The sequence below is a fragment of the Eumetopias jubatus genome, unplaced genomic scaffold (assembly GCF_037043125.1).
Source record: "Eumetopias jubatus isolate StellerSeaLion01/CBP00866 unplaced genomic scaffold, mEumJub1_p1.0 scaffold_10, whole genome shotgun sequence".
Classification (NCBI taxonomy): Eukaryota; Metazoa; Chordata; class Mammalia; order Carnivora; family Otariidae; genus Eumetopias; species Eumetopias jubatus.
The window spans coordinates 42,905,931-42,932,467 of NW_028274816.1; the positions used below are offsets into that span (position 1 = coordinate 42,905,931).

The 26,537-nt window shown below is 53.2% G+C and overlaps 1 protein-coding gene across 4 annotated transcripts; it reads left to right on the plus strand.

Annotated features, from left to right (window-relative positions):
* The first annotated feature begins 241 nt into the window (after nt 1–241).
* POP4 (POP4 ribonuclease P/MRP subunit) lies at nt 242–12,047 on the plus strand. Of its 4 annotated transcripts, none has more exons than XM_028123677.2 (7): nt 242–467; nt 2,648–2,700; nt 4,306–4,529; nt 5,961–6,038; nt 6,205–6,266; nt 7,897–7,998; nt 8,942–12,047. In XM_028123677.2, the coding sequence occupies exons 1-7, from the start codon at nt 461–463 to the stop codon at nt 9,061–9,063; spliced, it is 648 nt and encodes a 215-aa protein (XP_027979478.1). In that variant the 5' UTR covers nt 242–460; the 3' UTR covers nt 9,064–12,047. The 4 variants fall into 4 exon arrangements, with proteins under 4 accessions (XP_027979478.1, XP_027979477.1, XP_027979476.1 ...); XM_028123676.2 differs by having other exon boundaries at nt 8,973–12,047; XM_028123675.2 differs by lacking the exon at nt 8,942–12,047 and adding an exon at nt 8,173–8,935.
* Nucleotides 12,048–26,537: the final 14,490 nt, after the last annotated feature.

A 26,537-nucleotide genomic window follows, 5' to 3' on the forward strand; every position in this document is an offset into this window, starting at 1 on the left:
TCAGGCCGTCTCGCCCCGCTCTACTCCAGCTCTTGACAAGCAGTCCACACGCCCTAACCGCCCGCAACCCCACGGTTTCTGGCCTCCCCCCACCCCAACCTACAGTATACGCGAGCTGAGAAAGCCCCACGAAGCAGAGACAACCTCAGGACTAGCAGGGCCTCTGGGGGCGGCGGAGCCGCCCTCAAAGCGCATGCGCTACCGTAGGTCGGCGCCCGTCATTGACGTCACGGGTGACGTCATTCGCGAGCCCGAGCGCTTGCGACCCCCTCTGAGAGTTGGAGCGTCTCGGTCTGGCGACTTAGCGTGGCGCGTGAGCTCGGGCACAAGAAGTCGCTCCAGCCCAAACTTTGACAAGAGAAGTTCTGATGGCTGAGGGCTGCTGAAGATAGTGAAGAGAGGTCAAGAGTGAAGGACGCCTGCGGAAAACGTCACCAGAGCGCCCCGGAAGCGGCCGAGGATGAAGAGTAAGCGAGGTTGAAGGCCTCTAAGCTGGGGAGGGGTGGGATGTAAAGGGTCGGGAACTTGGTGCTGGTAGGTGAACGGGTTCGCAGCGGAGACCGAATGAAACTGCTAGGGGAATGTCCCGCCTTACATAAGTGAAACCGAGGCCCAGAGTCCCGATTGGCCTGGCTCAGTCTCTGAGCTAGAGATGTATGTCAGAGCTGGCGACAGGTCCCCAAGGGGCCTGCTTAGTGTGCTAAAGGAGGACCCAAGGCCTGGGGCCGACTTGGCCGCTACCTGCCACCTGGTGACAGTGGTTAAGGGCCCGATCCTCTCCACGACCTGGTTTCCCCTTCTGTGAGGTACTGATAGTGGTGCCTGCCCAGCCTGCTGTTCCAGGAAAGGACCCTTGTCTGGTGGAAAGCGCTGGGAGCGTGCTGAGGAATGGTATGGTAACCCAGGACTTTGGGAGTTGAGCGGAGAATAACTGTGCCAAAGAAGGGAGCAAGCTCCCAGGGCAGTTATAAGCAGGAGAGTGTAGACAACGTTAAAATTGGTCTTTGGACTAGTATGTTCATTTCCACCTCTGCCACTCCCTATCTCTGTGATCAAGTGATGTGTCTCAGTATATCTGAGCTTCAGTTTTCTCATGTGCATTATAGGATAATATCTCCTTTAAAGGATTGTTCAGAAAAATAATGAGATAAAATGTATAGCTTTTAGCCAGGGGCATGGCAAGTAATGAGTGCTCAATAACTGGTAGATGTGTATTGTTCCAGAAAAGACTTTCAAGTCTAATCGAAGCACCTGTGACAGTTGAAGCAAAGTCATTCCTGGGGTTGCTCTTTAGAAACAGGTTTTAATGCCATTCTTGCATTTGAAGGAGAATCAGACTCTGTATATAATATAATATACTGTGTATATTGTATAATACAAACACTTCGGTTTGCTTGTTCAAATGTACTCAAGGAAGCACAAGGGAGCAGGGGTGGGATTTACAGAGTGTCCTGTAAACCAGATTTTCAAGTCTTTTGACACTTAAACCAGGCCTTTGTCTTATACTTATTCCATTGATACCCATACTCTGTCCCCAGAACCATGTTTTTCTTCTTCACACAAATGAAGTAAGAAACAGGAGTGTGGAGTTTATTTAGAGGTTGAAACCACATTGATCAATATATATTTTGAGCTTGAAGAAAGACCTACTGTATTTTATCAGTGTAGGACACCATCTATTGTATGCTACACCTCAATTTCATAGACATTAAATGTGAAAAATCTTTTTTTTTTTAAACATCTTACAGTCAACAAAATGTGGTATTTCCAACCATCTGCATCCTGGGAAACTCTATCATATAACTTTTAAATGAGTTACTTAATTAGACTTACAGAGCAACTATTCAATCTCCTAACCTGTGGTATATTAAACCAGTCAGTTCCTAGTATGATCTACTAAACTGCAGTAGCATCTGAAACTTCTTAGAAATACAGGATCCGGGGGTACCTGGGTAGCTTAGCAAGTTAAGCATCTGCCTTCGGCTTAGGTCATGGTCCCAGGTTCCTGGGATGGAGCCCCGCATCAGACGCCCTGCTCAGTGGGGAGTTTGCTTCTCCTTCTCTGTCTCTCTGACCCCCCCACCCCACTTCCATATGCTTTCTCTTCTCTCTCTCTCTCAAATGAATAAATTTAAAAAAAAAAAAAGAAATGCCAGATCTGGGAGTGGAGCCCAAGTATCTACATTTTAATAAGAACCTAGAGATTCCTACATGAATTCGTATTTGAGAAGCATTGTTTTATTTTTATTTCTTTTTAAAGATTTATTTAATAGAGAGAGGACTTGGAGGGGAGGGACAGAGGAAGAGAGAGATTCTCAAGCAGACTCGCCTAGAGCTCAGCCAGATACAGGACTCAGTCCCAGGACCCTGAGATCATGACCTGAGACGAAATCAACAGTTGGACATTCAACTGACTGAGCCACCCAGGCACCCCGAGAAGCACTGCTTGAAAGCACACTCTTGGAACTCCTAGGATGGGCGGCCAGAGGGTATAATAAGAGGCATCCAAGAAGGTTGGGCTCTTTGTAGCACCCCCATCTTCTCCTATGTCTAAATAAGCATAGTTTCATAGTTAGAAAAGTCGTGGGTCTTATAGCTGTACCCAAACTGAGTTGATCATTTCTTGTTGTTTGTTTGAATCCCCCAGGTGTGGTCTACCATTCCTTTTCTCAGGAAGAGGCCAAAGAGTTCGACGTTCAGGTACAATGCATGGCAGGAAGTCTGGGAGCAGCAGAGGTGATGACAAAGATGGCTCAATACCTCGTACTGCTTTAGATGTCCTTCCCACATCTTACTCCTCATCTTTCCAGTAGACGAGTTAGGCTTAGTCAAGATCTGTTGTTCTGCTGGCCTGTTTCCATATGCTGGCCTCTTTTTCCCTTGTTCAGTTAACTGGGACCTCTTGCTCCTTGTGTCATCTCCCACTGTGTAGGGGACCCTAGGCTGTGTCCAGCTGAAACCTGTCCTGGTGAGCGCTGTCATTTATCCTTGTCACGGTGGCCCCTTTACTCTTGAAGAGGGCAGGCAGATCAGTTTCCTCAGTGGAATTTATGGATTGTATCTGGATGCTGCAAACATGCTTTGTCAGTTTGGCAGAAACCCCACTGGGGATTCCTAATGAGGGAGTTAACATGAAATCAAGATTTTAAAAGACTGATACACCTTTATTTGGTTTCTTCATGAAGAAGGGCCACTTAGGTATTTAAAAGAAGCAAATAATTGTCCTGTCACTATAATAATAATGATGACAATGACTCTTTAGTTAGTATCTAAAGGTGCCAAGTGGAAGCTGACCGTCATCCTTACTGTGAGCCGCCTTGAAGATCGAGTGTCTCACATCACACCCTCGCCAGCCCCCTTCTCCATAAGGGAGAACGTGATTATTGACACATTAGCTTCACGGGGTTGGCAGCCTGGTTAGCGCAACAGGGTTTCAGGAAATCCCCAGCCAAGAGGCAGGACCTGGGCAGGCAGTGCCGCCTGGGCTGTGGCCGACCTAGGACATGGGCAGCTGAATGAGGAGTAGACGGTGGAAGTCCCAACGTGAGAGGCAGTGACGTTCGGAGTTCTCTCAAGAATTGCACTCAGGACAGTTCTTTTGCCCATATGTCCTAGGAGTCTGTGCTAGGTCACGGTCAAATGCTGTTCTGCTCTGTGTGGGAGAGAGTGAGCACAGGAAGCTGAGGTGCACTGCTACTTCCTTTCCCCAAGATCTGGGGGAGCAGACCTAGTGAGTAGCCATGACGTACCATGGGGCCAAACGCACGTAAAGAGGATTGCAGCTTGGGCACCGTGTCAAAATTCCTACCCCCCAAGGCGTGGTCCACCCTGGGGCACCAGGAGGTACCATTTTCCCAAGTGTTAGGATCATTTCCTTCGAGGCCACAGCTTGGTTCTACTCTGAGCTTGCCCTCATCTGGTCACGACTGAATAAATATTGTTGTCATACATTTCTCAAGCTTTCCTCCCTGCCAAGGATCAGAGAAGTCTTTTCTTCCTAATGTAAAGGGTTTGGGGTTTTGTTTTTTTTTTATATCCTCGTCAAAATAACCTCAGAGAAGTGGAGTAGGAAGTTGACTTTGATGTGGCTGTTTTGTGCGCAGTCACTAATTGGTCTTTGAGTGTGACTTTCACATCTGGACAGCTGTGAGTGGCTCACATTCAGCAGATGAGAGGCTGTGTGAGGCTCAGTCGGGACACAGATGGGTCAGTGAAGGCATCCTATCTGTGGTTTGTCAGAGGGCCTGGGGTTGGGGGCTGCCCCCACCAGAACAGTGAGCACCATGCCACCCTGTCCCCATGCAGCTTCTGGGAGCCCAGCAGGCCGAGGCCTTCGTGAGGGCCTTCCTGAAGCGCAGCACGCCCCACATGAGCCAGCAAACCCGTGAGAACCAGCTGCAGCGCAAGGCTGTGGTCCTGGAGTACTCCACTCGCCGGAAGCAAAAAGAGAAGAAAAAAAAATCCAAAGGCCTCTCCGCCAGGCAGAGGAGGGAGCTGCGCCTCTTTGACATTAAGCCAGAGCAGCAGAGGTATGCCAAGCCCTTTCTGCCTTTCTACCTAAGGCAGCTGGATCTTCCTGGAGTGGGTGTGAATTTGTGAAGCCCAGTAGCAGGGCTGGCAGCCCCTTTTCCCCTGAAGCTAAGGGAGCCTCTCCCACTTATGCCACAAGGGGGCAGCCTTCCTTTACCAATTCAGGCTAGGTTTGCACTTGGCTTTTAAAGCAAGGCACAGTGAGGCTCTTGCTGTTTTACTGTCTGGCTTCGGTCCTAGCCTTAACTAATGAGACCCATACCATAAGTGAGTCTGTTACCCATGGCAGCAGGCTGTTTGTCTTTCAGCTTTCCTAGAACGAGAGGGACTGATGTATCTTAATATATACTCTTTCTAGCTTTTAATAGCACTAGACAGAATCATCCACTGGGTTTTATTGCCAAAGAGCATGCTGCCCACGTGTTTCAGAAGTTTCTGAAAAGAAGGCATCACTCTGTGGGAGGACGTGCACCTCCCTCCAGCTGACACTGCATCATCCCCCCTTGGCCATGCTCCTGCATATGCTCATCTTCGGACTGTTTGTAGACCTTCGCTCCAAGATCTGTAGCCAAATAGCCTCCCACATCCCACAGGACAAAGTCAGTCACTTTGTCCGTGACCTCGCTTGCAAAAAGAGCTGGACTTTGGGTAGAGGAAGGGGCGACTGCCTGCCCAGGTTTCCTCTGGTGTCCTCCGGTGTCTGCACCAGTAGAGCCCACTTCGAGTTTGAGCCTGAGGTTCTCCTTGGTCTGACCAACAGTTCCCTATAACAGGTTCCCCATGAGTCACAAGGACCAGTAATAATGACCCCAGAGGAAAGCCTTTGAGTTCCTCTCACCTGGTCCCTCCCCTGTGTCCCACAACTTGCTCACTCACCTTCCAGACAGACCTGTTCCCTTATGTGGGGACGTCCCTGGCAGCCAGCAGCTCCTGTTTACTCCCCTCACCAGGTCAGCTCTTGTAGCAGAAGACCTCAAAGAGTAGTGGTTAAGCAAGACTGAAGTTTATTTCATGAAAGCAGTCCAGATGAGCACTCCCCTGCCCCTCTGCCCCGGGCTGGTGGCAGAGACTCGGCAGTGCCACCCTGGGAGCACCCTGCTTCTCCTCCATCTGTGCATGGTGCCTCCTGGTCTGGGGTCTGCTGGAGCTCCAGCTGTCCAGGCTGCATCTGCCAGCAGGAAGGAGGGAGGGGCAAAGGAGGGCACCCCCTTCCTCCCCTCCTTAGCCTCAAGAGGGTTCTAGCAGCAGAAGTTGAGGCTCAGGAGGGGGAAGCACTTGACTGTAGTCAGTCGGGTTATCTACTCTAGAACTAGCATCCACAGCCAGTCCCCAGTGACCCAGCTCGGGGTCCTTGGCATCAGGCCACGCTCTGTGCTCTTGTCCCAAGCTCATGTCACCTAACTTTTTACTTCTCTCTAACTTTGCCACAGGTACAGTCTTTTTCTCCCTCTGCATGAACTCTGGAAACAATACATTCGGGACCTGTGCGGTGGTCTCAAGCCAGACACGTGAGTTGCATGTCTGAAGCCTTGCCCTCTGGGGCAGAACCCAAGGCTTACGATGACTGTAAACGCAGCCTTCTGAGCCAGCTGGCTACAGAAATTTGTAGACCTGTGTGCGCCCTTCAGAACTCTTGATCATGCTCGACACTGAGGGCTTCTGTTTCCCTCCTAGGCAGCCACAGATGATTCAGGCCAAGCTGTTAAAGGCAGATCTTCACGGGGCTCTTGTTTCAGGTACCTCGCCTAAGAGCACATGGTCCCCCGCACGCCCGCACTGTCACTCGGTGGCAGTGCGGCCCTGTGCCACAGGGCTAGACACACTCCTTGTCACGTGGGTATTTCCAGGTCACCAGCATTGAGGGTGGGAGATGACTAGCTACTTGAACTCGTTCTGGCCACTTTTTGGATACACTCTAAATGGTCTTTATATGCCTTTCCACACAGGGACCCCTAGTGCTCTCCCAGGGGGCACACAGCTGGTGGCACGTGCCCCCAGCCCTGAATGGGAAGTCCCTTTCATCCATCTCCCCCCAGTTGTCAGTCTCAGTACGGACTCCCAGCTCCCAGTGACGTCTCCAGGGCAGACCTTCCCCTGAACATCTTCATTCATCCAACTGCCACTGTGCACAGTCACCCACATGTCCGGGAGGCATCACAACTTTTCCATACACCCAACAGCTCTGGCCTCCTCACCTCAGCCCCTGCCCCAGTGTTCCCCAGCTCCGGTCATGGTAGCACTGTTTACCCTGGTTGTTCAGGCCCAAAACCTGGGTGGGATCGTGTTTCTTCTTCCCTGATGCCTCAGCACCAATCCATCAGCATGTCCTAGCACCCGAATCCGAGCCACCACCGTCTCCCCTGGATTCCTGTAGAAGCTGCCTAACCCTCTCCCTGCTGACACACTGCTTCTCCCCCAACCAGGCAGCCAGAGGGAAGGTTTTATACCAAAATTCAGGCCATGTTTGTCTTCTGCTTCCTTACTGTGGCCTAAAAGCCCTCTCTGACTTTATCAAGCATCAAGTCTAACCACATCAGCCTGCTTTCTGCTTCTCACACACCAGGTTTGGCCCCACCTCGGGGCTTTTGCATTTGTTCCTTCCCTCTGCCCAGAGTTCTGTGTGTTCACAGACTGACTGCTTCTCATTATTCAGGTCCCTACTCAGATGTCACTCTCTCCAAGGGCCTACAAGTGACCCTCCTCCCCATTACCTTCTGTTTTTTCTTCATAACAGTTACCGCTATCAGAAAATGCAGTCATCTGACGTGGTGCACATTCACCTTCTAGCGTTAGAACATCAGCTCCTTGAGAGCAGAACCTAGGACAGTCTTGTTCACTCCCGTGCCCGGCACTGACCTTGGACAGTGCCAGGCACGTAGGAGGTGCTCAGTGAATGGCTACGGGTTATGCTGGGACATGGGTCAGGAGAGCTGAGGGACCGGCTGCCTGTGGTGGCAGTTCACCTCACTCACTCCCCCACAGCCTGTAGCAAAATTCCATGCTGGCCAGAGTTTGGGACGTCATGGGAAGGCCATGATGGACAGGTGTTCCTTCAGATGCCATCAGTGAGACTTGGCCCCGTCCCAGCAATGTGTGGGTCTTGGTGGTGCTGGACATACACGTGGCCTCTTGGCTCCATAGTCCCTCCCAAGACCCCCGTGGCTGCAGGCCCTCCAAAGGACACCTTGTCAAAGCAGCCCAGAGGCTATAGAGCCACAGGCAGGAGATTGGGACCTGGGATTCTCATCCAGCTTGGTCCCTGTCCAGCTGAGGAGCCCCCCCCACTCCCCACCGCCCCCACCTAGCTGGTTGTGGCTCCCCGAGCACCACCGAGGCTGAGGCCTTGAATGCCCTTTTCCTTTGCAGTCACAAAATCCAAATGCCCCTCCTATGTGGGTGTTACAGGAATCCTCCTACAGGAAACAAAGCACGTTTTCAAAATCCTCACCAAAGAAGACCGCCTGAAAGGTATGTAACTGTCTCAGGGTGTTGTGGCCTGTGGCCCACCCAGCTTCGTCAGCCCTCTCCCCGTGGCTTCAGCGGGTCAGTTTGGCCTCGCACATCAGCACAGATTGCAGATACCTGCTGACCGTACATTGCATGCCTGGTGAGCGCACCCTCTGCCCTCATGGTTCTCCCCAGGGCATCTTGGAGCCCAGCCAACCGCTGCAGCCAGATACGCTGGGAGGAAGGGCTGCCTGGCTTGCTTCCAGATACGTGGGTCTGTTTCCATGCCTGAGACCCTCCCCTGCCCCAGAGCTGCCTCCCGCCGGAGGAGCGGAGCTAAGCAGACCGTGAGGGGAGCTAGGGTAGTGCCTGTTCCTGGAGTTCCAGGATCTTGCCCTTCCTGGTGACGCTTTGGGTTCTGGGAAGGCAAGTGCGGGCTCACCCACCCGGTGTGCCAGGGCTCGTTGTTCTAGTGGAGATGAGCGTACGCAGCCGGGCTGTCAAGATTTCCACACCCCTTGCCCACAAATCTGAGATTGTGAAACACAGTGGGAGGTTTTGGTTCCTTGAATTTTGGAGCTTGATTTTTCTCGTTGCTTCCTTCCGCTTCCTTGTTTATTCTTGTCTCACTTTAAACCTCAGAAAGTGGTGTCTATGTGTCATCACTGAGCATAAAGCCATGAGTCCATCTGAGAATTATGTGGGAAGATCTGCTTCTAGCACTTTTCCTGGGAGTTTGGCTTAGAGCCTTTGACCCTGAAAATTAGGTGTTGAGTTATATTTAAAATCTGAATAAATCGGTCTTATGGCAAAATAGAGCCGTATAATCCTGGTGCTGCTAAGCTTTGTGGACTCTCCATTTCTTGTTAACTTATGTTTTAATACAGACATTTTAGGAATAATATTGTGCATCAACATGAACTTAACTGTCGGGATTTTTTTTCCTTGTCCTTTTCCCTCCTAGTTTTTTGTTTTGTTTTGTTTTGTTTTTCCAGTTATCCCCAAGCTAAACTGTGTGTTCACAGTGGAAATCGATGGCTTCATTTCCTACATTTATGGAAGCAAAATCCGGCTTCGGTCAAGTGAACGATCTGCCAAGAAATTCAAAGCAAAGGGGACAGTTGACCTGTGAGGTCTTTGCTGCAGAGACGATTGTGACCCCAAGGTCGTTGAGAGAAAAGCCTGGCAGGATAAGCACAAGTTGACCTGACTGGTGGCATGATTAGGTTTTTATTTTGCATCCTTTTCTGTGTCTCCTGAGTGTTCCGTGATGAATCCATTGTCTATGTAATCATAAAATGTAAATCCCTGAGCTTTTTCTTTTGCTCCAGGAGAAGCAGCGGTGCCAGTCACTTGGCTTTGTCCATGTGACCCACTGGGCCCCCGCACTGGAGGAGAAAGGCCCTGGCGAGGGAATGTAAATTCCGACTCTGACAGGAGAGCAGGAAGGCCTCGCTCGCAGCCACTTTGCCTCCCGGAGGCTTGGGGTATGCCCGTGCCCATCCGTGTGGGGTCCGTGGCTCATCGGGCCCAGGGTTGGTTCGGATGCTCTCCCGCTGCCACCATCAGTCCCTGTGCTACAGGTCGCAGGTCCCAGCACCACCAGGGACAGGGCAGCTGGTCCGGCTGCTGAGCCCTGTGCTCTGACAGCGTGGTTTTGCCACAACGGACTCAGCCTCCGTGCTCGCTCGCCCAGGGCCTCGCCACCTGAGAGCGTTGAGCTGGGATTTGACCCCCACGGTCTGGCTGCAGAGCCATGCTTTTGACCACAGGGATGAGAAGACCATGCTCTATGTGTGTAACGTGGTCACCTGGGCTCCACTGAGGAGGTCGCTGCCTTCCACGGACCATCCGAATGTGCCACGCGGGGAACGGCCTGGGTGCTGCGATTCCCTCAAGCGCTCTGCTCGTGCCCACTGCTCTGCAAGGGAAAAGGTGGCCAGCGTGTAAATATGCAGCTGCTTTCCAAAATCGTTGTCAGTGCCACTTGGTTTGTGAAATCTGTTTTTCATGGCGCAGACTCCAGTTTCCATGTGAATGGCTGTTGCCTTAGTAGCCTTCCCTCCCCCCTTCCCCGTGGACACTTGACAAGAACCCTCACCGCTGTCCTGCCTGTTTCCAGGACGCCATGTTGTCCCCACAGCCCACCCGAGGACTGTGCCGTCCCCCGAGGGCCCAGGCCAGGCAGGACACCGGCCCCCGGGCAGCGTCCCGGTGAAGCTGCACTAGCTGCTCCGCAGAACCAGGCTGAGGCCTCAGCTGTGGCACAGGGCCGGTGGGTGGGGGGCGCTGGGGTAGCTTGCAGTCCAGTCTCCCACCTCCACTGCCCCAGGAGCAGGACCCCAGTACAGCTGCGGCCTTGGAAGTGTAGGCCTGTGGGAGACACAGCTACACCGGCCTCATGTGTCAGTCCACGCACGGGAGAAACCAGAGAGGCCCACAGAGCAGCAGAGCGGTGACCGCCTCGGGACGAGACTCAGGAGCTCCAGGGCCAGGAGACCTCAGCCCAGGGACCCACTGTTCTCCAAGAAGTGAGTGGACCCGAGGGCCCTTTATATTCCCCAGAGCCGAGTCTGTGTGTGGAGGACCGGACCTTAGTGCAGGGCCCACAGAGGACAGGCCGGAGCCTTTCCAGGGGGAAGAAAAGGACGAAGCACCTGGAGGGGAAGGTGAGGGACGGCGCGGGTCATGGCCACTGTGTTAGCTTGGGCTGCCGTAACAAAACTCTGCAGATGGGCAGGGTAAACAACAGAACATTCTTCCGCACCGCTCCAGAGGCTGGAAGTCCAAGATTAAGGTGCCCTCAAGGTTGGGGTCTGGTGAGTGCTTTCTCCTTGGCCACCTTCTTGCTGTGTCCTCGCGTGGCCTTCCCTTGGTGCACACCTGTGGAGAGAGAGAGAGAGAGATCTGTTGTCTCTTCCTCTTATTAGGACACCAGTCCTATGGGATAGGGCTCCACCTTTATCACCTCATTTCACCTTTTTCTCTTTTTCTCAGTGCAGTCACTCTGGGAATGAGGACTTTGACAGGAATTTGTGGGGACATAATTCAGTCCGTAATAGCCGTGGAGCTGCCCCAGCCAGAACAGAAGCCCCCTGTTGGAGCCCCTCAGAAAGGCTGCAGTACCCACCCTGGCTCCCATCCTCAGACACTGGCCTGGCCTGCCCACACCCCTGCTCAGGGTGCTTGCGCCACTAGCCGGTTCAGCCAGCCCAGCTGCTGGACCTTGAACTCCCCTCACCCCTGGGTTCCAAGACTGGCTCAGACAGGAACGTAGGTCCAGCTGCTCCTCCATCGCCAGCTTCCCTTCCACTTCTGCAAACCGCTGAGCTCCTCCCTCACCCTCCCATCGGGGCCCGGCACAGTGGTGGGGGAAGAAATGCATGCACAGGTGGCAGGGCGGACAGGGAGGCTCCCTGGAGGTGGGGGCTCAATCCAGGCAGCTCTGGGATGTGAAGAGTGACACTGAGGACCAGGCTGGCAGAGCAGTCGTGGAGGCCCCAGGACATCACCTGCCCATGAGACCCAGGGCCAGCAGGAAGGAAGGTGGGAAGGGGTGGGGGGGCTCTGGCTACCAGTCCCAAACCGATAGGAGGTATGTCAGGTTCTGCCCAGTTCAGTAGGAAGAGAGAGGTGCCAGAGAAGTTGTAAGCCACGGGGCAAGGTGCGGAATCCTGCTGACCCATTCGCCCAGTCCTGATGTCTTTGGGGACCTCCATGTCACCATCTGGCAAGTGGGGCCATGAGACCAGGTGAGGGTTTCCTGAAGGGGGATCCTGGAACTTCCTGCATCTGCAGGACACCTGTTAAAAGCAGCCAGCTCCTGGGCTGCAGTCAGACTCCAGGGGCGGGGCCCAGGCAGCTTCGTGGGTCTCTCAGACTCCAGATGGTGTCTAAAGTGTCTTCCAGCTCAGACGTCTGGACTGTGATATAAGATTTGGGACTCTCGGGATGGTGTTTTCCGGATGGTGGAAAAGATTGTCAGATGACGGATCTCTCGGGTTCTGAAGAGTAAACATGAACATTCCCCCCACAAGCCATAAATTATGGTAAAAAGCTTTCTTTCTGGACAGTGGCTTTGGTTTTAATTTAGTTTGCATTTCTTAGCTATAATGCCTAATTAAGACATCTGTTAAATGTCTATAATATTAATTTAATAGGGGGGTTCTAATAGAACTGTATTGGAATTGTCCATTTAATTAACCTCGTGGGCCTTTAATGGATGTCTTAAATAGACATCATTAACAAGAGTGCTAGACAAATTAAAATTAGAGTCAATAACATTCTTGGTAATTTTTCCTGAGCTGTGAAGGACGAGTGTTGCTAAGTAGACAGACGCAAGGACGGGCTGCACAGAGGAGTGTGGGGGCCGGCATCCCCAGCAGGGCTCCAGCATGGGTAGGGCCCCCAGTGGGGTTCAGCCATAGTGCGTCCTGGCCTCCCCTTCGAGCACCTGCACACACAACGCTTGCTGGCCTGGTCCCTTAGACCGAGTTCTAGGTACGGAGAGGGTGGCCAGGGTGGAAGATGGACCTAAATCCCGGGTCGCTGCATGGCTCGCGTTGAGATGGGACAGACGAGGATGGGGCAGGATGGTCTGGGCCGGGGGCTGGAGTGGGGTGAGGGGAGGAAGTGGGGAGCATGCCCATTTTGCCCCCACCACTCCGTGGAGCAATCTTGCTCAGCTGAACTACACTTCCAAAGCCAGGGCACGGTTTCCCATCTCCACATCTCAGGGGGCCTCTCAGGGTGACAGTTAACCCTGCCTTCTCTCCTGAGGCACCTCTGTGTCCCCTGAGACACCCTGACTGTCCCCCGCCTCCTGACCACTCCCTCTTTGTCCTTTCATGGATCCTCTTCTCTTCCAATCTTCTAAATGTTGGAGTGCCCTGAACTCCATCCTTGGGCTCCTCACCTTTCCCCTTAGCTGGTCTCACCCACTACTTCCAGCACACTTGACTCAGAAGATGGTGTTGGCAGCCCTGCTTCTCCCCACCCCCACTCCTGAATCCAGAGCTTTATCGTCTGCCTCTCCTAATCCCAGGGGGAGCTCCCGTGAGCTCACGATGACTCCGCTTTAATGGCTGCTGTGTCCCCAGTGATCTGGAAGCCGTCGCTGACCTGGAATGGGTGCTCAGTGAACATTCATTGGGGGATGGACACCACTGCTCGTTGACCTCCCCACCTGCATATGCAGTGGTATCCTGAGCTGCCGTGGCTGGGCAAGAATCATGGACTCCACAAGTGCGCTCCGCCTCTCCCCACCCCACCTCGGTGATCGGCTTCTGTCTCCCCACTTACTTAGGCCAGAAATGCAGGAGCCCTCCCACCTGTCTGGTCTTCACACCTGCCCCCCATCCGGCTCTCCCTCGTCTGCCCTGCGCCTGCTCTCAGTCATTCACCCACCGGCCCTCGCGGCCTCCCTGCCTCCACATGTGGCCCCACCACAGCCAGGTGACCTTTGTGATGCAGGACTCAGATCTTACCAGTCTTCTGCTCAAAACCCACAAGTGACTTCCCAGCACGCTTAGAATTAAACCCGGCATCTGACCAGGGTCATCAAGGGCCCCCCAAGACCTAACCCCAGCCTGCCTCTCCCAGCTCCCCAGAGTCCCGCCCCCGTGCCTTCCCTACAGCGCTGTCCCACTCAGACTGTTGTCATCTTCCCGGCAGCCCCCGCCTCTGCACTCAGCTCTCCCCCGCTGGCCTCCCTCCCTCCCTCTCAGCGGCCCCCCAGCGGTCCCTTAGCATGCGACCTCATTTCTCATGTACACGGCACTTGTCAGGAACCTTCCCTGCTGGTTCATCATCCTTTTCTTCCCCCAGCACCTAGACGCCGTGAGCACCAGGACTTGGCCTGGCTTGTCCACCACTGTAACCGTTGTAACCTCAGTGCCATCCAGAACCCTGCCCTCTACATCCCGAGGGTTCCGTTAAATACTTGTCTGACCCAACACAGTGAGCCGACGGTGGCTAAGAGTGGCCGCACACAGCCGCGGTGACCCCCATCTGGCCCCGACAGACGCCTTCCACGGCAGAGCAGCGCTGCACCCTGAGACCCCCAGGCCCCGCCCCCCCCAGCATTTCAGGCGGGCGGGCTCCCCCGACAGCAGCAGCACCCGGGTGCTGCGGTGGCCCTGCCCCTGCTGCTTCCCAGCCAGGTGAGTTTATATGCCACAAGGCACTGTGACTTGCAGCGGGCGTGGAGGGACCTCTCTGTCATCTCCAGCTTCACCCACGGGACCCAGGGTGCAGGGGGAGACAGGTATGGCTGGTGCTGGGCAACCCAGCCTGGAGACGCCGAGCTCAATGAAAAGCCTGGTGCTCAGTCCGGAAACCCGAGTTCTAGGCCCAACTTACCCTTGACCTTCATTTTCAACCACAAACGACATGCTTGAGGGAGTGTGGTGTTTATGGTAGATTCATTTAGTCTCCACGAATTGAACTGCAGCCCCTGCCAGGAGGGAGGGAGGGAGCTGCTGGTGCCCCACCGCTCTGTTCTGGGGACGTTGGGGCCTTGTGGTGGCCAAGAGGGAAAAGCGCCCCTAGTTGCTCTTCGTCTCCCCAAAACACGTGTGACCGTAATGCCGTTCCTGGTTACACAGCCCCTAAACCAGGGGTGTCCTGGAGGGCGCAGGAGAGCAGGTGTGTGGCCCTGCTGGTAGCTGGAAACCGGCCACAGTGGGGATGTTCACAGCACGCTAGGAATCAGGGCTTGTCCCACACCGACCAGCACACCCTGCCCTGAACGCACAGCAGTCCCGCTGTTCAGGAGAGGCAGTGAGCCCAAGTTCCAGCCCCGGGAGCGGGAGTGGGACCTCCGTAGAGAGGGGCGGTGGGAGGGGTGTCAGTCCCCGCTGTGCCACCAGAGCCCGAAGGGCTGCCTCAGGGCGCACAGTGCCGGGAAGGTGGCCCCATAGCCGGGGGCAGCAAGCACAAGCACTTCAGTGGTGGAGGGCTCCTCCGGCTGTAGTTTAGGATTCGTGATCTTCCTGTGTATGTTACACTTCTATTAAAAATGTGTTTGTAAAGGAACCCCTGAGTCCGCGATGTGGGTGCTACCTAAGCATCCAAAAGTGAAGCGTCTCCCGTGCCTGTTACCCTCACGGCTGTTGCCTGAGAATCAGGGGTTTCGAGCAAGGAAACCCGAAGTGCTCACAGGGGCGGTGTGTCACCAAATCCACCATCTTAACACCTCCCACCTCTCTGCCCTGGAGCTCCAGGGACCATGGTATCAGCAGTCCCGTCACAAAGGAGTGGTTGCGGCAGACCTCCTGGTCCCCACCAGGCTCCCAGTGAGTGGTGGTGACAGCGGCCATGGAGGGTGCAGGGTGGGCTGGGGAGGGACACAGGGCCCATGCCCGGGGCACCTGGCAGGTCTGGAGGTGGAGCAGGCCTCCCTTGGGACATGGCCTGAAGCTGAGGCTGGAGAGCGGAGCTGGCTCAGGCAGGAAAGGGACACCCTGCCGAGGAACCTGAGGTGGGAAGTAGGGCCTGGAGGAGAGAGCTGGGAATGGCAGCTAGCGCCTGGGGCCCTGGGCAGGGTGACGGAAGCCAGGGCGGGGAGGGGCCAGAGCCAGGGCTGGAGACCAGCAAGGAGGCCGAGGCTTGTGAGGGCCATCTGCAGCCTGGCGCAGGGTGTCAGCCTCAGGGATACACAGAAACAGGCTGGAGAGGTGCACCTACCACCCCACCACCAAGATCTTGGGTCCACAAGCCTCCCCCCAGGTCTCCACCTGAGCCTCCAAGCACAGCCAAGTGGCCTGTGAGGTTGGAGCGCAGCTGGGTGAGCAGAGGTTGGCCCCGGCCGGCCAGGCTGGTAAATGGAGGGGTGAGGGCAAGGCCTGCAGGGCAGGGAGGTGGGGGCAGCCACTGAAGTCTTCTCAGAGAAAGGAAGAGGGGGCAGGTGGGCAGATCGGCAGCTGGGGAGGAAGAAGGTGCCCTGGGTCCGGGGTCAGAAATGAGGAAGATGGCAGGGCTGGGCCAGGGCTAAGCAGTGGTGTGGGCACATCCCCGGGATGTCATCCGGCTTGGCTCTGTGACCTCAGGCAAGCCACCTCCCGGTGCCTCGGTGTCCTCATCTGTTAAATAAGTGTCCTGAATAAAGCACAAGGAACAAGGTTTACTGTGTGGTCTCGCCTGAAAACTCGGAGTTCGACAGTGTACGGTCTCATCTTCCAAGCACATGGGACCTGTCGCTTGTCAAAGCTGTCCCCTCCGCGGCCACACTCTTGGTGGAACCTTGGAATATCCCCAAGAAGTCAGCCCTAGTGGCCTGTGCTGGCCGAGGACACTGAGATCACCTGGCCCAGGATCACCCAGCCGAGGCTGGGTCTTGTGGCTAGGCCCCTCTCCCCAGATCAGACCCCGAGGAAGCCTCCCTTCCCCCCTGAATTTCAAGCCCCGCTGCCTGCCAGGGTGAGGACAGGTCTCTGGTCTGCAAGGCAGGCCCCCCACCAGCTGCCGGGTCCTAGCGGTGCTTGCGTGGCATTTAAAGACCGCAATAACGATTGAACACCCTATTACCCAGCTGCCTAATTAATGTAAATGAGAGCTGCCGGCCGCTCAGCGAGACTGATGCTTCTCGGCGGAGGCCCTGCCAGCCACCTGGGCCCCATTCCAGGGGCGTTTATGGGGGCAGCCCCATTCTGGCTTTGGCTGACTTACGGGTAAGTCACGGCCCTAAATAATGAAGACGGAGTGCTAATGGGCCCCCGGAAGCCAGGCAGCTCAGGCTCCAGTCCCCGAGTCAGAGGCATTCCCTCACAGCTTCTTTCCTCAGACCCAAAGGCTCAGCTGCCCCCGAAACCCAAGTGGCAAGAGATCCTAGGCCTTCCGGCAGGGAGGCGAAGGAGCACGTCTCCTGGTCTCCCACATGTAAGGCAATCCTCTGAGGCCTGCATGGCCTGGCCCCCTCCCTCCAGCCCCACCTGCAAGCTCCTTCCTGTCCTGGAGCTGCAGGCCAGGTTTGCCCAGGACCACTCAGGGTTTAGCACGGTCCCAGGCAAACCCGGGCAGTTGGCCATCCCAGTCCAGCCCCACTAGGATGGTCTTTCTGGTTCAATATCCCGCTCCTTTTAGCTCCTGGGGGGACAAGGAGCACACTGAACACCACCTTCTCAGAGAGGCCTTCCCAGGCAGCCTTAGTCCCCTCCCTGCTGCTCAACCCTGGCTGCATAGTAGAACTGCGTAGCGAGTTTTTCAAATAGTACCTAAGCTCAGACCTCATCCCCTAACATTACACCAGAATCCCTGCAGGTGGGACCCAGGTATCTGTAGGTTTTTAATCAGTGGAAGAGAAATCTGAGTTCAAAGCCCAGTGCAGACACTGCACGGCCCTGGGCAAGTCAGTCGGCCTCGGGGGCCCAAGCTTCCTTGTTGTAAGATAGGGGTATCTGTCCCACGTTGTAAGAAGCCAAGAGGGCCAGGCATGGGGTAAGTCTCCTTAGGATATGCTCTGTCCTGGCTCTTTCTGTTGCTGAATGGATAGTTCATAAGCTCCAAGAACCAGCCCGAGAGCTTGGGCTTTGTCAACAGCAGTGCCTTGCCATCGCAGACACGTGGCCCGGTCTTTGAGGCTGGGTAGGGGCCCCTCAGCCCAGAGCCCAGATACCGGGTGCCTAGGTTTGTCATACCCTTCACACTGTGCTGTAAACACACAGCTGTTCCTGTGACCAGGAATCTGAGAAATCCACCCCTGAGTGCCAGGCTCAGCACAAAGGCCGGCTCAGTGTCGGTGTCTAGAGAATGAGTAAGTAAATCAGTGAATGTGCCCACGGCTGGTGTGGTCATGTCGGGGCCACCTCTGTGGCAGGACTGTGCTCCTGAGAGGTGTCTCTTGACACCCCTACCCAGTGGCCCATCCACAGGCTGGAGCCCATCCCAGCATGCCTTGCAGAGGGTGCATGCAGCTGTTTCCCAAAAGTCATTTCCAAACAACTTTAATGAGTCTTGCAGTCACCATAGCAGGTGGTGATCAATGCTTTCTCTCTCTTTTTTGATGAAGTAGAAGAGCCTATAGAATAAAATGCCAAAGCGGATCACGCATATGTCAGGTCATTTTATTTCCTCACGTTTTCTTTCAGCTATCTGTAGAAATGGGCCTCTCTAGACACAAGGAGCTCTAGGTTGGGTCTACACTAGGGAGCTCTGCACCAGCACCTGGCATAAGAGATGATGACAGGTGTATGCATAAGGAAACGGTGCTCAGAGGAGTGAGGGGGGCCTGCCAAGGTGTCACCGATCATCAGGCTTAGAGCTGGACTCCAGCCTAGGTTTCTTCCTCTATTACCCAGCTCCTGATTCATCCACCCCTCTGTAGAAGCCCATGATCTTCTCTGGCTCAGGAGCACTGTGGTGGGTATTTCTTCTCCACTGTGGTCCCATGTACTCAGGTCTCTGAGCCGTCACTCCAAGAGACTTCAGATTCACCTACAGCCTTCAAGTGCATCAGTTGGGACTACTTTGGTTGCAAGTAACAGAAAACCCAATGCAAACTGGTTAAGGGGGGGCGGGATTTATTGGCCCCCATAATCGAAGCATCCGAGTAGACTGCCTTCAGGCATGGCTTGATCCAGAGGATCGAACAATGTCTTCAGGACCCCTTCTCTCTTACTGTACCTTCGCTCTGTGCTGCCTCCTTGCTCAGACAGGCTCTGCCTCCGTAGCAGCAAGGTGCTCGTTCGAGACTCACACTCTCTCCATCTAGCTGAAGTCTAGCTGGAAGGAAAGATATGTTTCTTCCTGATACCCTTCCTCCACTCCTACAATTCCTTCACCCTCATTTGACCATTTGATCAGACTGTGGCTGAGACATCCAAGGGGCTGATTGGCCAGGCCTGGATCACATGCCTCTGCCCTGACAACACGTGGACTGACTGTGGGAAAGAGATCGTTCCTCCAAGGGCACCAAGGTGCTGTGTTTAAAAGAAGGGAGGATGGATAATGGTGGCAATGATAATAATAATAACAATAGAAGTCCACCGCACTGAGCTCTCAAAGGAGGGAACGGGTGCAACGTAGCAAAGGGTTCCTGGGACACACTGACATCAAGGCAACTCACCCGAGCTGCCACTACATTTCCCAGCATTCCCTTCCATGCACGGTTCCCAGTTGGCAGGGGTGGGCATTAGGGACACTTGGCCTGATTTGGGAGGCAGAGGTGCAGTGGCAACTGGGTCCCTCTCAGGGGCCCTGGAGGCCGGTGCAGGGTTCAGGGTGCTGTCGCCTTTCACACCGAGCGGCTCTGCTGGCTCATCGGACTGGTGTCCTGGCTGCGGCCTCCTTCAGCTTCTCTGGTCCTGGGCCACGGGGAGGGGTGCCAGCCCGTCCTGGAGGACACCGTCGTGGGTGAAATTGGAGGCTGGGAGACAGGGAGGGGCTGACGCGGTGCCAGCCTCTCAGGGCCCGGCTGTCCTTGTGTCTTCCACGTCACACCCATCTTCCCTCCCCCATCCCCTGCCCCTCGGGCTGCGGGTGCCAGGACCAGGCACAGAAGTAGTGGCTTCGTGCAGACCGTTTAACCAGCCCCCACAGTGGGATAAGGTCAACTCCCGATAAGGAATCCTTTAGGGCATGAAATCTCCTAGTGGCTCTGTTCCTCTGATGGAAGCCTGACAGAAGCAGTCCCTGAGCTGCCTGCTCTGAAACCTCCTGGTGAGCACGGGCATGACCCACAGGACCGACGGCAGGAACAGCCTTGCTCCCCCTGCTGTGGGGACTCCCAGGGTCGCCCCAGGTGCCGTCAGGGGGCCGACTTCAGCCAGGCTCCCGAGCGCATTATGGAAGTAGCTCTCGCCCTCGTCAGAAGCCTGGAGTAGAGTCACCCCCATCGGGACACACATCAGGTGGGCTAAGGCCATCTTCCCCTCAGCTCCCTCTCTGGCTTCTGCCAACGATGTTCCCTCACCGGCTGTATCTCACTAGTTACAGATGCAGTCCCAGGCTGTCGAGGCCTCTGTGTGACCTGGCCAGCCTCCATGCCCCGTCCCAACAAGGGCTCTGAGACAAGCACGGTCATCCTTCTCCCCTGGCCAGGCATTGGCGTGGAAAGGGGCATGTGGCCCCATCCCAGACCATGAGAGCAGTTGTTGTGATTGTCCGTGCTGTCTGCCCAGTTTTTCCAGTTCTCCCCACTTTGGGCAGCAAAGTATTTATTTCCTGGTCTCCTTGTGGTCAGGTGAGGCCATAAAACTAACCCAAGCCAATGAGTCATAAGCAGAAGCCATGTGTGTCATTCTAAGCCAGAGTGTTTAACTGCGAGTATGAGACCCTCCAGACCTCCTACCCTTGGGCACAATCACCTACAACATTCAAGACGGCAGCTGATGCCTCAGCCTGGGTTCCTGAGAGAGTTTGGAAACAGAGCCCTTTACTGACCTGCTATGGCCTGTAGCGTCAGTGAAGAATAAACCTTTGTTGTTTAAAGTCACTGAGACATCGAGATTTTCTTGTTACGGCTGTGTAACCTCATTTATCCTGTTACAAAATTTCACTGGTGGTAAAGGAGCAGTTTGTTTCTAGAAATGAAGCCTAGAAAGACAGGCAAGCCGTCCCTTTTCCTCCTCTAGATGGTGCTGTACGGGGGAGGGAAGGCCTCAGCTGCCATCCTGAGACCAAGCCCAGTCTGAGGGAAAGCTCCCACCCCGAAGACCCCGGGGGCAGAGGAATGGAGAGAACCAGGATCCTTGAGGATATGGCCAAACTCCTGAGTCAACAACCCTGCAAACTTTTTTACTTCTTGACTTCCTGGTATGTGAAATAAAATTCCTTCTTGTCCAAGCCGATTTCGGTTCGAGTTTCTGCACCTTGCAGCTGAAAACATCTTAACTGATCAAAGTTATGGACACATTTCTTCCTCAGGCAACCCCTGGAGGGTTTTAAACCAACTTTGCCCATGAAGAACCTACACCCCCAGAGACATAGATACACATTCTCTCCTCCCAATCAGAAATCGAAGCAGGATTGAATTATGTACAGTCGACCCTTGACCAACATGGGTTTGAAATGCACGGGTCCACTTACATGTGGACTTTTTCCAAACATACGGTGTGGTACTGTAAATGTATTTTCTCTTCCTTACATTTTCTTAATAACATTTTCTCTTCTCCAGCTTACCTTATTGTGAGAATATAACACATACAAATTATGTGCTACTCAACTATTTATGTTATGTAAGACTTCCAGTCAACAGCAGGCTGTTAGTACCTAAGTTTGGGGGAATCAAAATTATACACAGATTTTCAGCTGCACAGGTAGGTAGTCGGTGCCCCTAATCCCCACACTGCTCAAGGATCAACTGCATTTGTCAGTTGAAGTGCAGAAACCAAACTCAAAATTAGCTTATGAAGAAATGGTGGTGGGGAGTCAAGTAGCAGGCTATAAAATCAATGCACAGAAATCAGTGGCATTCCTATACACCAACAACAAGACAGAAGAGAGACAAATCAAGGAGTCGATCCCATGCACAATTGCACCCAAAACCATAAGATACCTAGGAATAAATTTAACCAAAGAGGCAAAGGATCTGTACTCAGAAAACTATAAAATACTCAGGAAAGAAATTGAAGAAGACACAAAGAAATGGAAAAACGTTCCATGCTCATGGATTGGAAGAACCAACATTGTGAAGATGTCAATGCTACCTAGAGCAATCTACACATTCAATGGAATCCCCATCAAAATACCATCCACTTTTTTCAAAGAAATGGAACAAATAATCCTAAAATTTGTATGGAACCAGAAGAGACCCCGAATAGCCAGAGGAATATTGAAAAAGAAAAGCAAAGCTGGCGGCCTCACAATTCCGGACTTCCAGCTCTATTACAAAGCTGTCATCATCAAGACAGTATGGTACTGGCACAAAAACAGACACATAGATCAATGGAACAGAATCAAGAGCCCAGAAATGGACCCTCAACTCTATGGTCAACTTATCTTTGACAAAGCAGGAAAGAATGTCCAGTGGAAAAAAGACAGTCTCTTCAACAAATGGTGTTGGGAAAATTGGACAGCCACATGCAGAAGAATGAAACTGGACCATTTCCTTACACCACACACAAAAATAGACTCCAAATGGTTGAAAGACCTAAACATGAGACAGGAGTCCATCCAAATCCTAAAGGAGAACACAGGTAGCAACCTCTTCGACCTCAGCCACAGCAACTTCTTCCTAGAAACATCGCCAAAGGCACAGGAAGCCAGGGCAAAAATGAACTATTGGGATTTCATCAAGATAAAAAGCTTTTGCACAGCAAAAGAAACAGTCCACAAAACCAAAAGACAACCGACAGAATGGGAGAAAATAGTTGCAAATGACATATCAGATAAAGGGCTAGTATCCAAAATCTATAAAGAACTTATCAAACTCAACACCCAAAGAACAAATAATCCAATCAAGAAATGGGCAGAAGACATGAACAGACATCTTTCCAAAGAAGACATCCAAATGGCCAACAGGCATATGAAAAAGTGCTCAACATCACTCGGCATCAGGGAAATCCAAATCAAAACCTCAATGAGATACCACCTCACTCCCGTCAGAATGGCTAAAATTAACAAGTCAGGGAACGACAGATGTTGGCGGGGATGTGGAGAAAGGGGAACCCTCCTCCACTGTTGGTGGGAATGCAAGCTGGTGCAGCCCCTCTGGAAAACAGTATGGAGGTTCCTCAAACAGTTGAAATTAGAGCTACCATTCGATCCAGCAATTGCACTACTGGGTATTTACCCCAAAGATACAAATGTAGGGACCCGAAGGGGTACGTGCACCCCAATGTTTATAGCAGCAATGTCCACAATAGCCAAACTGTGGAAAGAGCCAAGATGTCCATCGACAGATGAATGGATAAAGAAGAAGTGGTATATATACACAATGGAATATTATGTAGCCATCAAAAGGAATGAGATCTTGCCATTTGCAACGACGTGGATGGAACTGGAGGGTGTTATGCTGAGTGAAATAAGTCAATCAGAGAAAGACATGTATCATATGACCTCACTGATATGAGGAATTCTTAATCTCAGGAACAAACTGAGGGTTGCTGGAGTGGTCGGGGGTGGGAGGGATGGGGTGGCTGGGTGACAGATATTGGGGAAGATATGTGCTACGGTGAGCGCTGTGAATTGTGTAAGACTGTTGAATCACAGATCTGTACTTCTGAAACAAATAACGCAACATATTTTGAGAAAAAAAAAAAAAAGAAGAAGATAGCAGGAGAGGAAGAATGAAGGGGAGTAAGTCAGAGGGGGAGACGAACCAGGAGAGATGATGGACTCTGAAAAACAAACTGAGGTTTCTAGAGGGGAGGAGGGTAGGGGGATGGGGTAGCCTGGTGATGGGTATTGAGGAGGGCACATTCTGCATGGAGCACTGGGTGTTATGAACAAACAATGAATCATGGAACACTACACCAAAACAAATTATGTAATATATGGTGATTAACATAACAATAAAAAATTAAAAAAAAAAAAGAAAAGAAATGGTGGTGGGGGAAGGGTGGTTCCGGGTTCCTGCAACCGGAAAGCATGGGGGCAACTCTAACTTCAGACATGGCTGGTTTCAGGGACTCAAAGGTGTTGTCAGGAACCTGCCTTTCTCCTCCTCAGTTATATTTTCTTCCATGTCTGCTTTACTCTCACTCAGCCTCCCGCCCACTGATGGTGGGAAGTATTTGATTCCCATGTGAGCAGCCTGAACTTCACAGCGCAAGGCTCTATCATCCCCACTAGCAAGCAAAGGGCCTGCGTTGGGTTCTCGTTGGCCTAGCCTGGATCGTGCGCACATCCCCAAACCACTATGACTAAGAACGTGGTGCTCTGGTCGGCCAGACTCACAGCGCACATCCATCTCTGGAGCCCACAGTGGGGTCGGTCCTCCCTGAATAAAAGGACCGGAAGAGAGAGAAAGGTGTAGTTCCCCAAAGATAACAGGTATTTCTGCCGGAAGGGAGAAAGGTTCCCAGGCTGACAAAAATAGTAGATAAGGATGTGTAAGCATAGGTAGGCCAGGGTGCCTGGTGTCAATGAAAAGGCTGGGCTTGGGGATGGTGCTAGGACTGTTGTGTCGAGTCCTTGCCAATCCAGCAGCCGGGAGGGCAGGGATAAGACCGGGGGAGGAACGGTCTTCCTTTGGGTTCAGCCAGGTAAAGGCCAGAAACCAGGATTTCAATGCAAGTAGGTGAAGGTGGGGTGGTGGTGGGTGGGAGGGAGGTGAAGATAAACACTGGCAATGGGGTGGGGGCTGGGGGGTGAGGCAGAAAAGGGAAGGCAGCCAACAAAGCGTGTGCCATGGGGCACGTGGAGCTGCAGAGCACCCAGCTCCATCTCTCAGAGGATGACAGTGGGGGGCATCGTGGGGGAACCCACCCTCAGTGAGTCCCCCTGAAGGTGAGGGAGTTGGGGTGCTTACCCACCAAGGCCAACTGGTGAGAGCCAACCCAGCAGGTTTGTTCTCTGGCACGTCTGGCAACTCTCAACCTCCCAATTCCCCAAGGAGCCCCAGGAAGTGGCTTGCAGCTGGCAAGATGAAAGGGCAGGGATTTGGACCCCGGAAGACTGGCCCTGAGGCCCTGCTCTCTCCACCAACCCCCATAAATCAAGCAGGCTATTGTCGGCCACCGCCAGGCCCTTCGGCTTCCCGGACAAGGAAGGCAAGCTGCCACTTTGGTGACCCTCCAGCAGCCCACCTTTGCCAATGGTCACTCTGTGGGGTCTCCCCTGTCTTGGGCCCCTGGGGTGCCCCCTGGGATCAACAGGCAGGCCTTCCCCTCTGAGACCCCAGATTGTTGCAGACTTTCTTCTCAGGCATGTTTTTCTGCAGATGCTAATGAATGACCCTTACATTTCCCAGAGAGGCTCCCTCTTTCTGAAGTGGCTTAAGATCTCCGCTCTTGATTGCAATCTTCCCAGAGCTGATTTTGGCCACTTGGCTCTTATTTCTGAAGTGTTGATGGACGTGGGAGGAGAGGAGAGTGGGAAGGGGAACATTCGTGGCTCAGCTCTCCTATAGAAGCCGTGGGTCCAGAGGCAGGGTTCAGCTATCAGAATCGGAATAGACAAAAGACCTCTGTTTTCTTTTCAGTTCTAAGCACAATTGATCCCCGGTTTGTACCCCGATATAAGGCACACACATTCCTACAGAAGTCCTGACTTGTCATGTAAAGATCGGCCCCTGTTTCTTGGTGATACTGGTTTATCATAGGGACAAAATTCTTTCTATAAGTCTCTTCCCTAATTTTTGAAATTAAAGTCTATGGGAAAATGTGAATTGAGTTGGAGAAGTTTCTATATATGTAATTTTTAAGAAGTCACATGCACATGCTCATAGGTGTATGAACACTTAAGAAGCACTTGCCAGGCACTATTTTAAGTATTTTGCACATATTAACTAATTTCATCCTCACAACAACCTGGTAAGGTCAATGCTATCATTATTCGCATTTAGCACATAAGAAAATTGAGGCCCAGAGAAGTTGTCCCTTGCCTAAGTGGAGCTGGGATTTGAATCCCTGCAGCTCGGCCCCAGAGTATGTGACACAGAGACCCTTGGGCCTCTGCAAACACACAGTGACACCCACCCACACACATGCACACCTGCCCCCAGCTCTCCTGCATGCATGAGCACGGACGGTCCTGTCTCCTGGCTCTCCCCGAGGCTCTGCATCCCTGTGAGTCCTAGTACAAAGAAGTAAGAGAATACCTCCCTTCTCGCAGCCTCTCCTGGGAAGCTGGGACTCTCGTCTCCTTGTTTAAAACCAAAACTGCTCCAAAACAGTCTTCCTCGTCCCCTGCAAGTGGGAGGGAACCCCAGCTTCTCTGGCACCACTGTCCACTCGGATCCTTCCATAATGACCTTGGGATACAGGTGGGATCTGTCACTCCAGTTCAGGGGAGGGAACCGAGGCCATCTTGGGAGTGGTGGGCAGGTTCTCCTAGGGTGCAGATTGCGCCTTGTAGGGTCCAAAGCAGGGGCCGGGCGGCACTACCGGCCTTCTCCAACGGCCCTGGACAGGCAGATTAAGGCCCAATTAGGTGGTGGCGTTTTGGAGGGTCTGGCACAGCCCAGAGCAGTCATCCCAACACCCCGGGGCAGGGCTGAGGGATGATATCACTTAATGACGCCAGGTGTCCCACGCACGGGCCTGCCGGCTGCGCCCCTCACTCTCTAAGACCCCGGAGGGCCCAGCCCTACAGCACGGCTTTCCACGTAATGTCAGGCCCACGCGAGGGGTGAGGTGCCCGGCTCAGCAGCCTGTAAATCTCAGCTTCCTCTCCCAACTCCCGACCTTCTCCCTGCAGCTGGTGGTTTTATGGGAAGACAAAAAATAAAAAAAATAATAAAAAACAGAAAAATAAATTACTCAGGAATTTGTTTTTAATTAAGCAACAAGCCTCGATGGGGCCTGGCTGCTACCTCCTAAAGCCGCTCCTGGGGTGTGGGGAGGCATTTGGTCCAGATGAGTGCCTCAAATCAGCCCGGAATGTGATTAGATGATTACTCCCCGGAGTTCCTACAAGATGATCTTCCCCAGAGTTGTCTTACTGCGATTATAAAAAGTCTG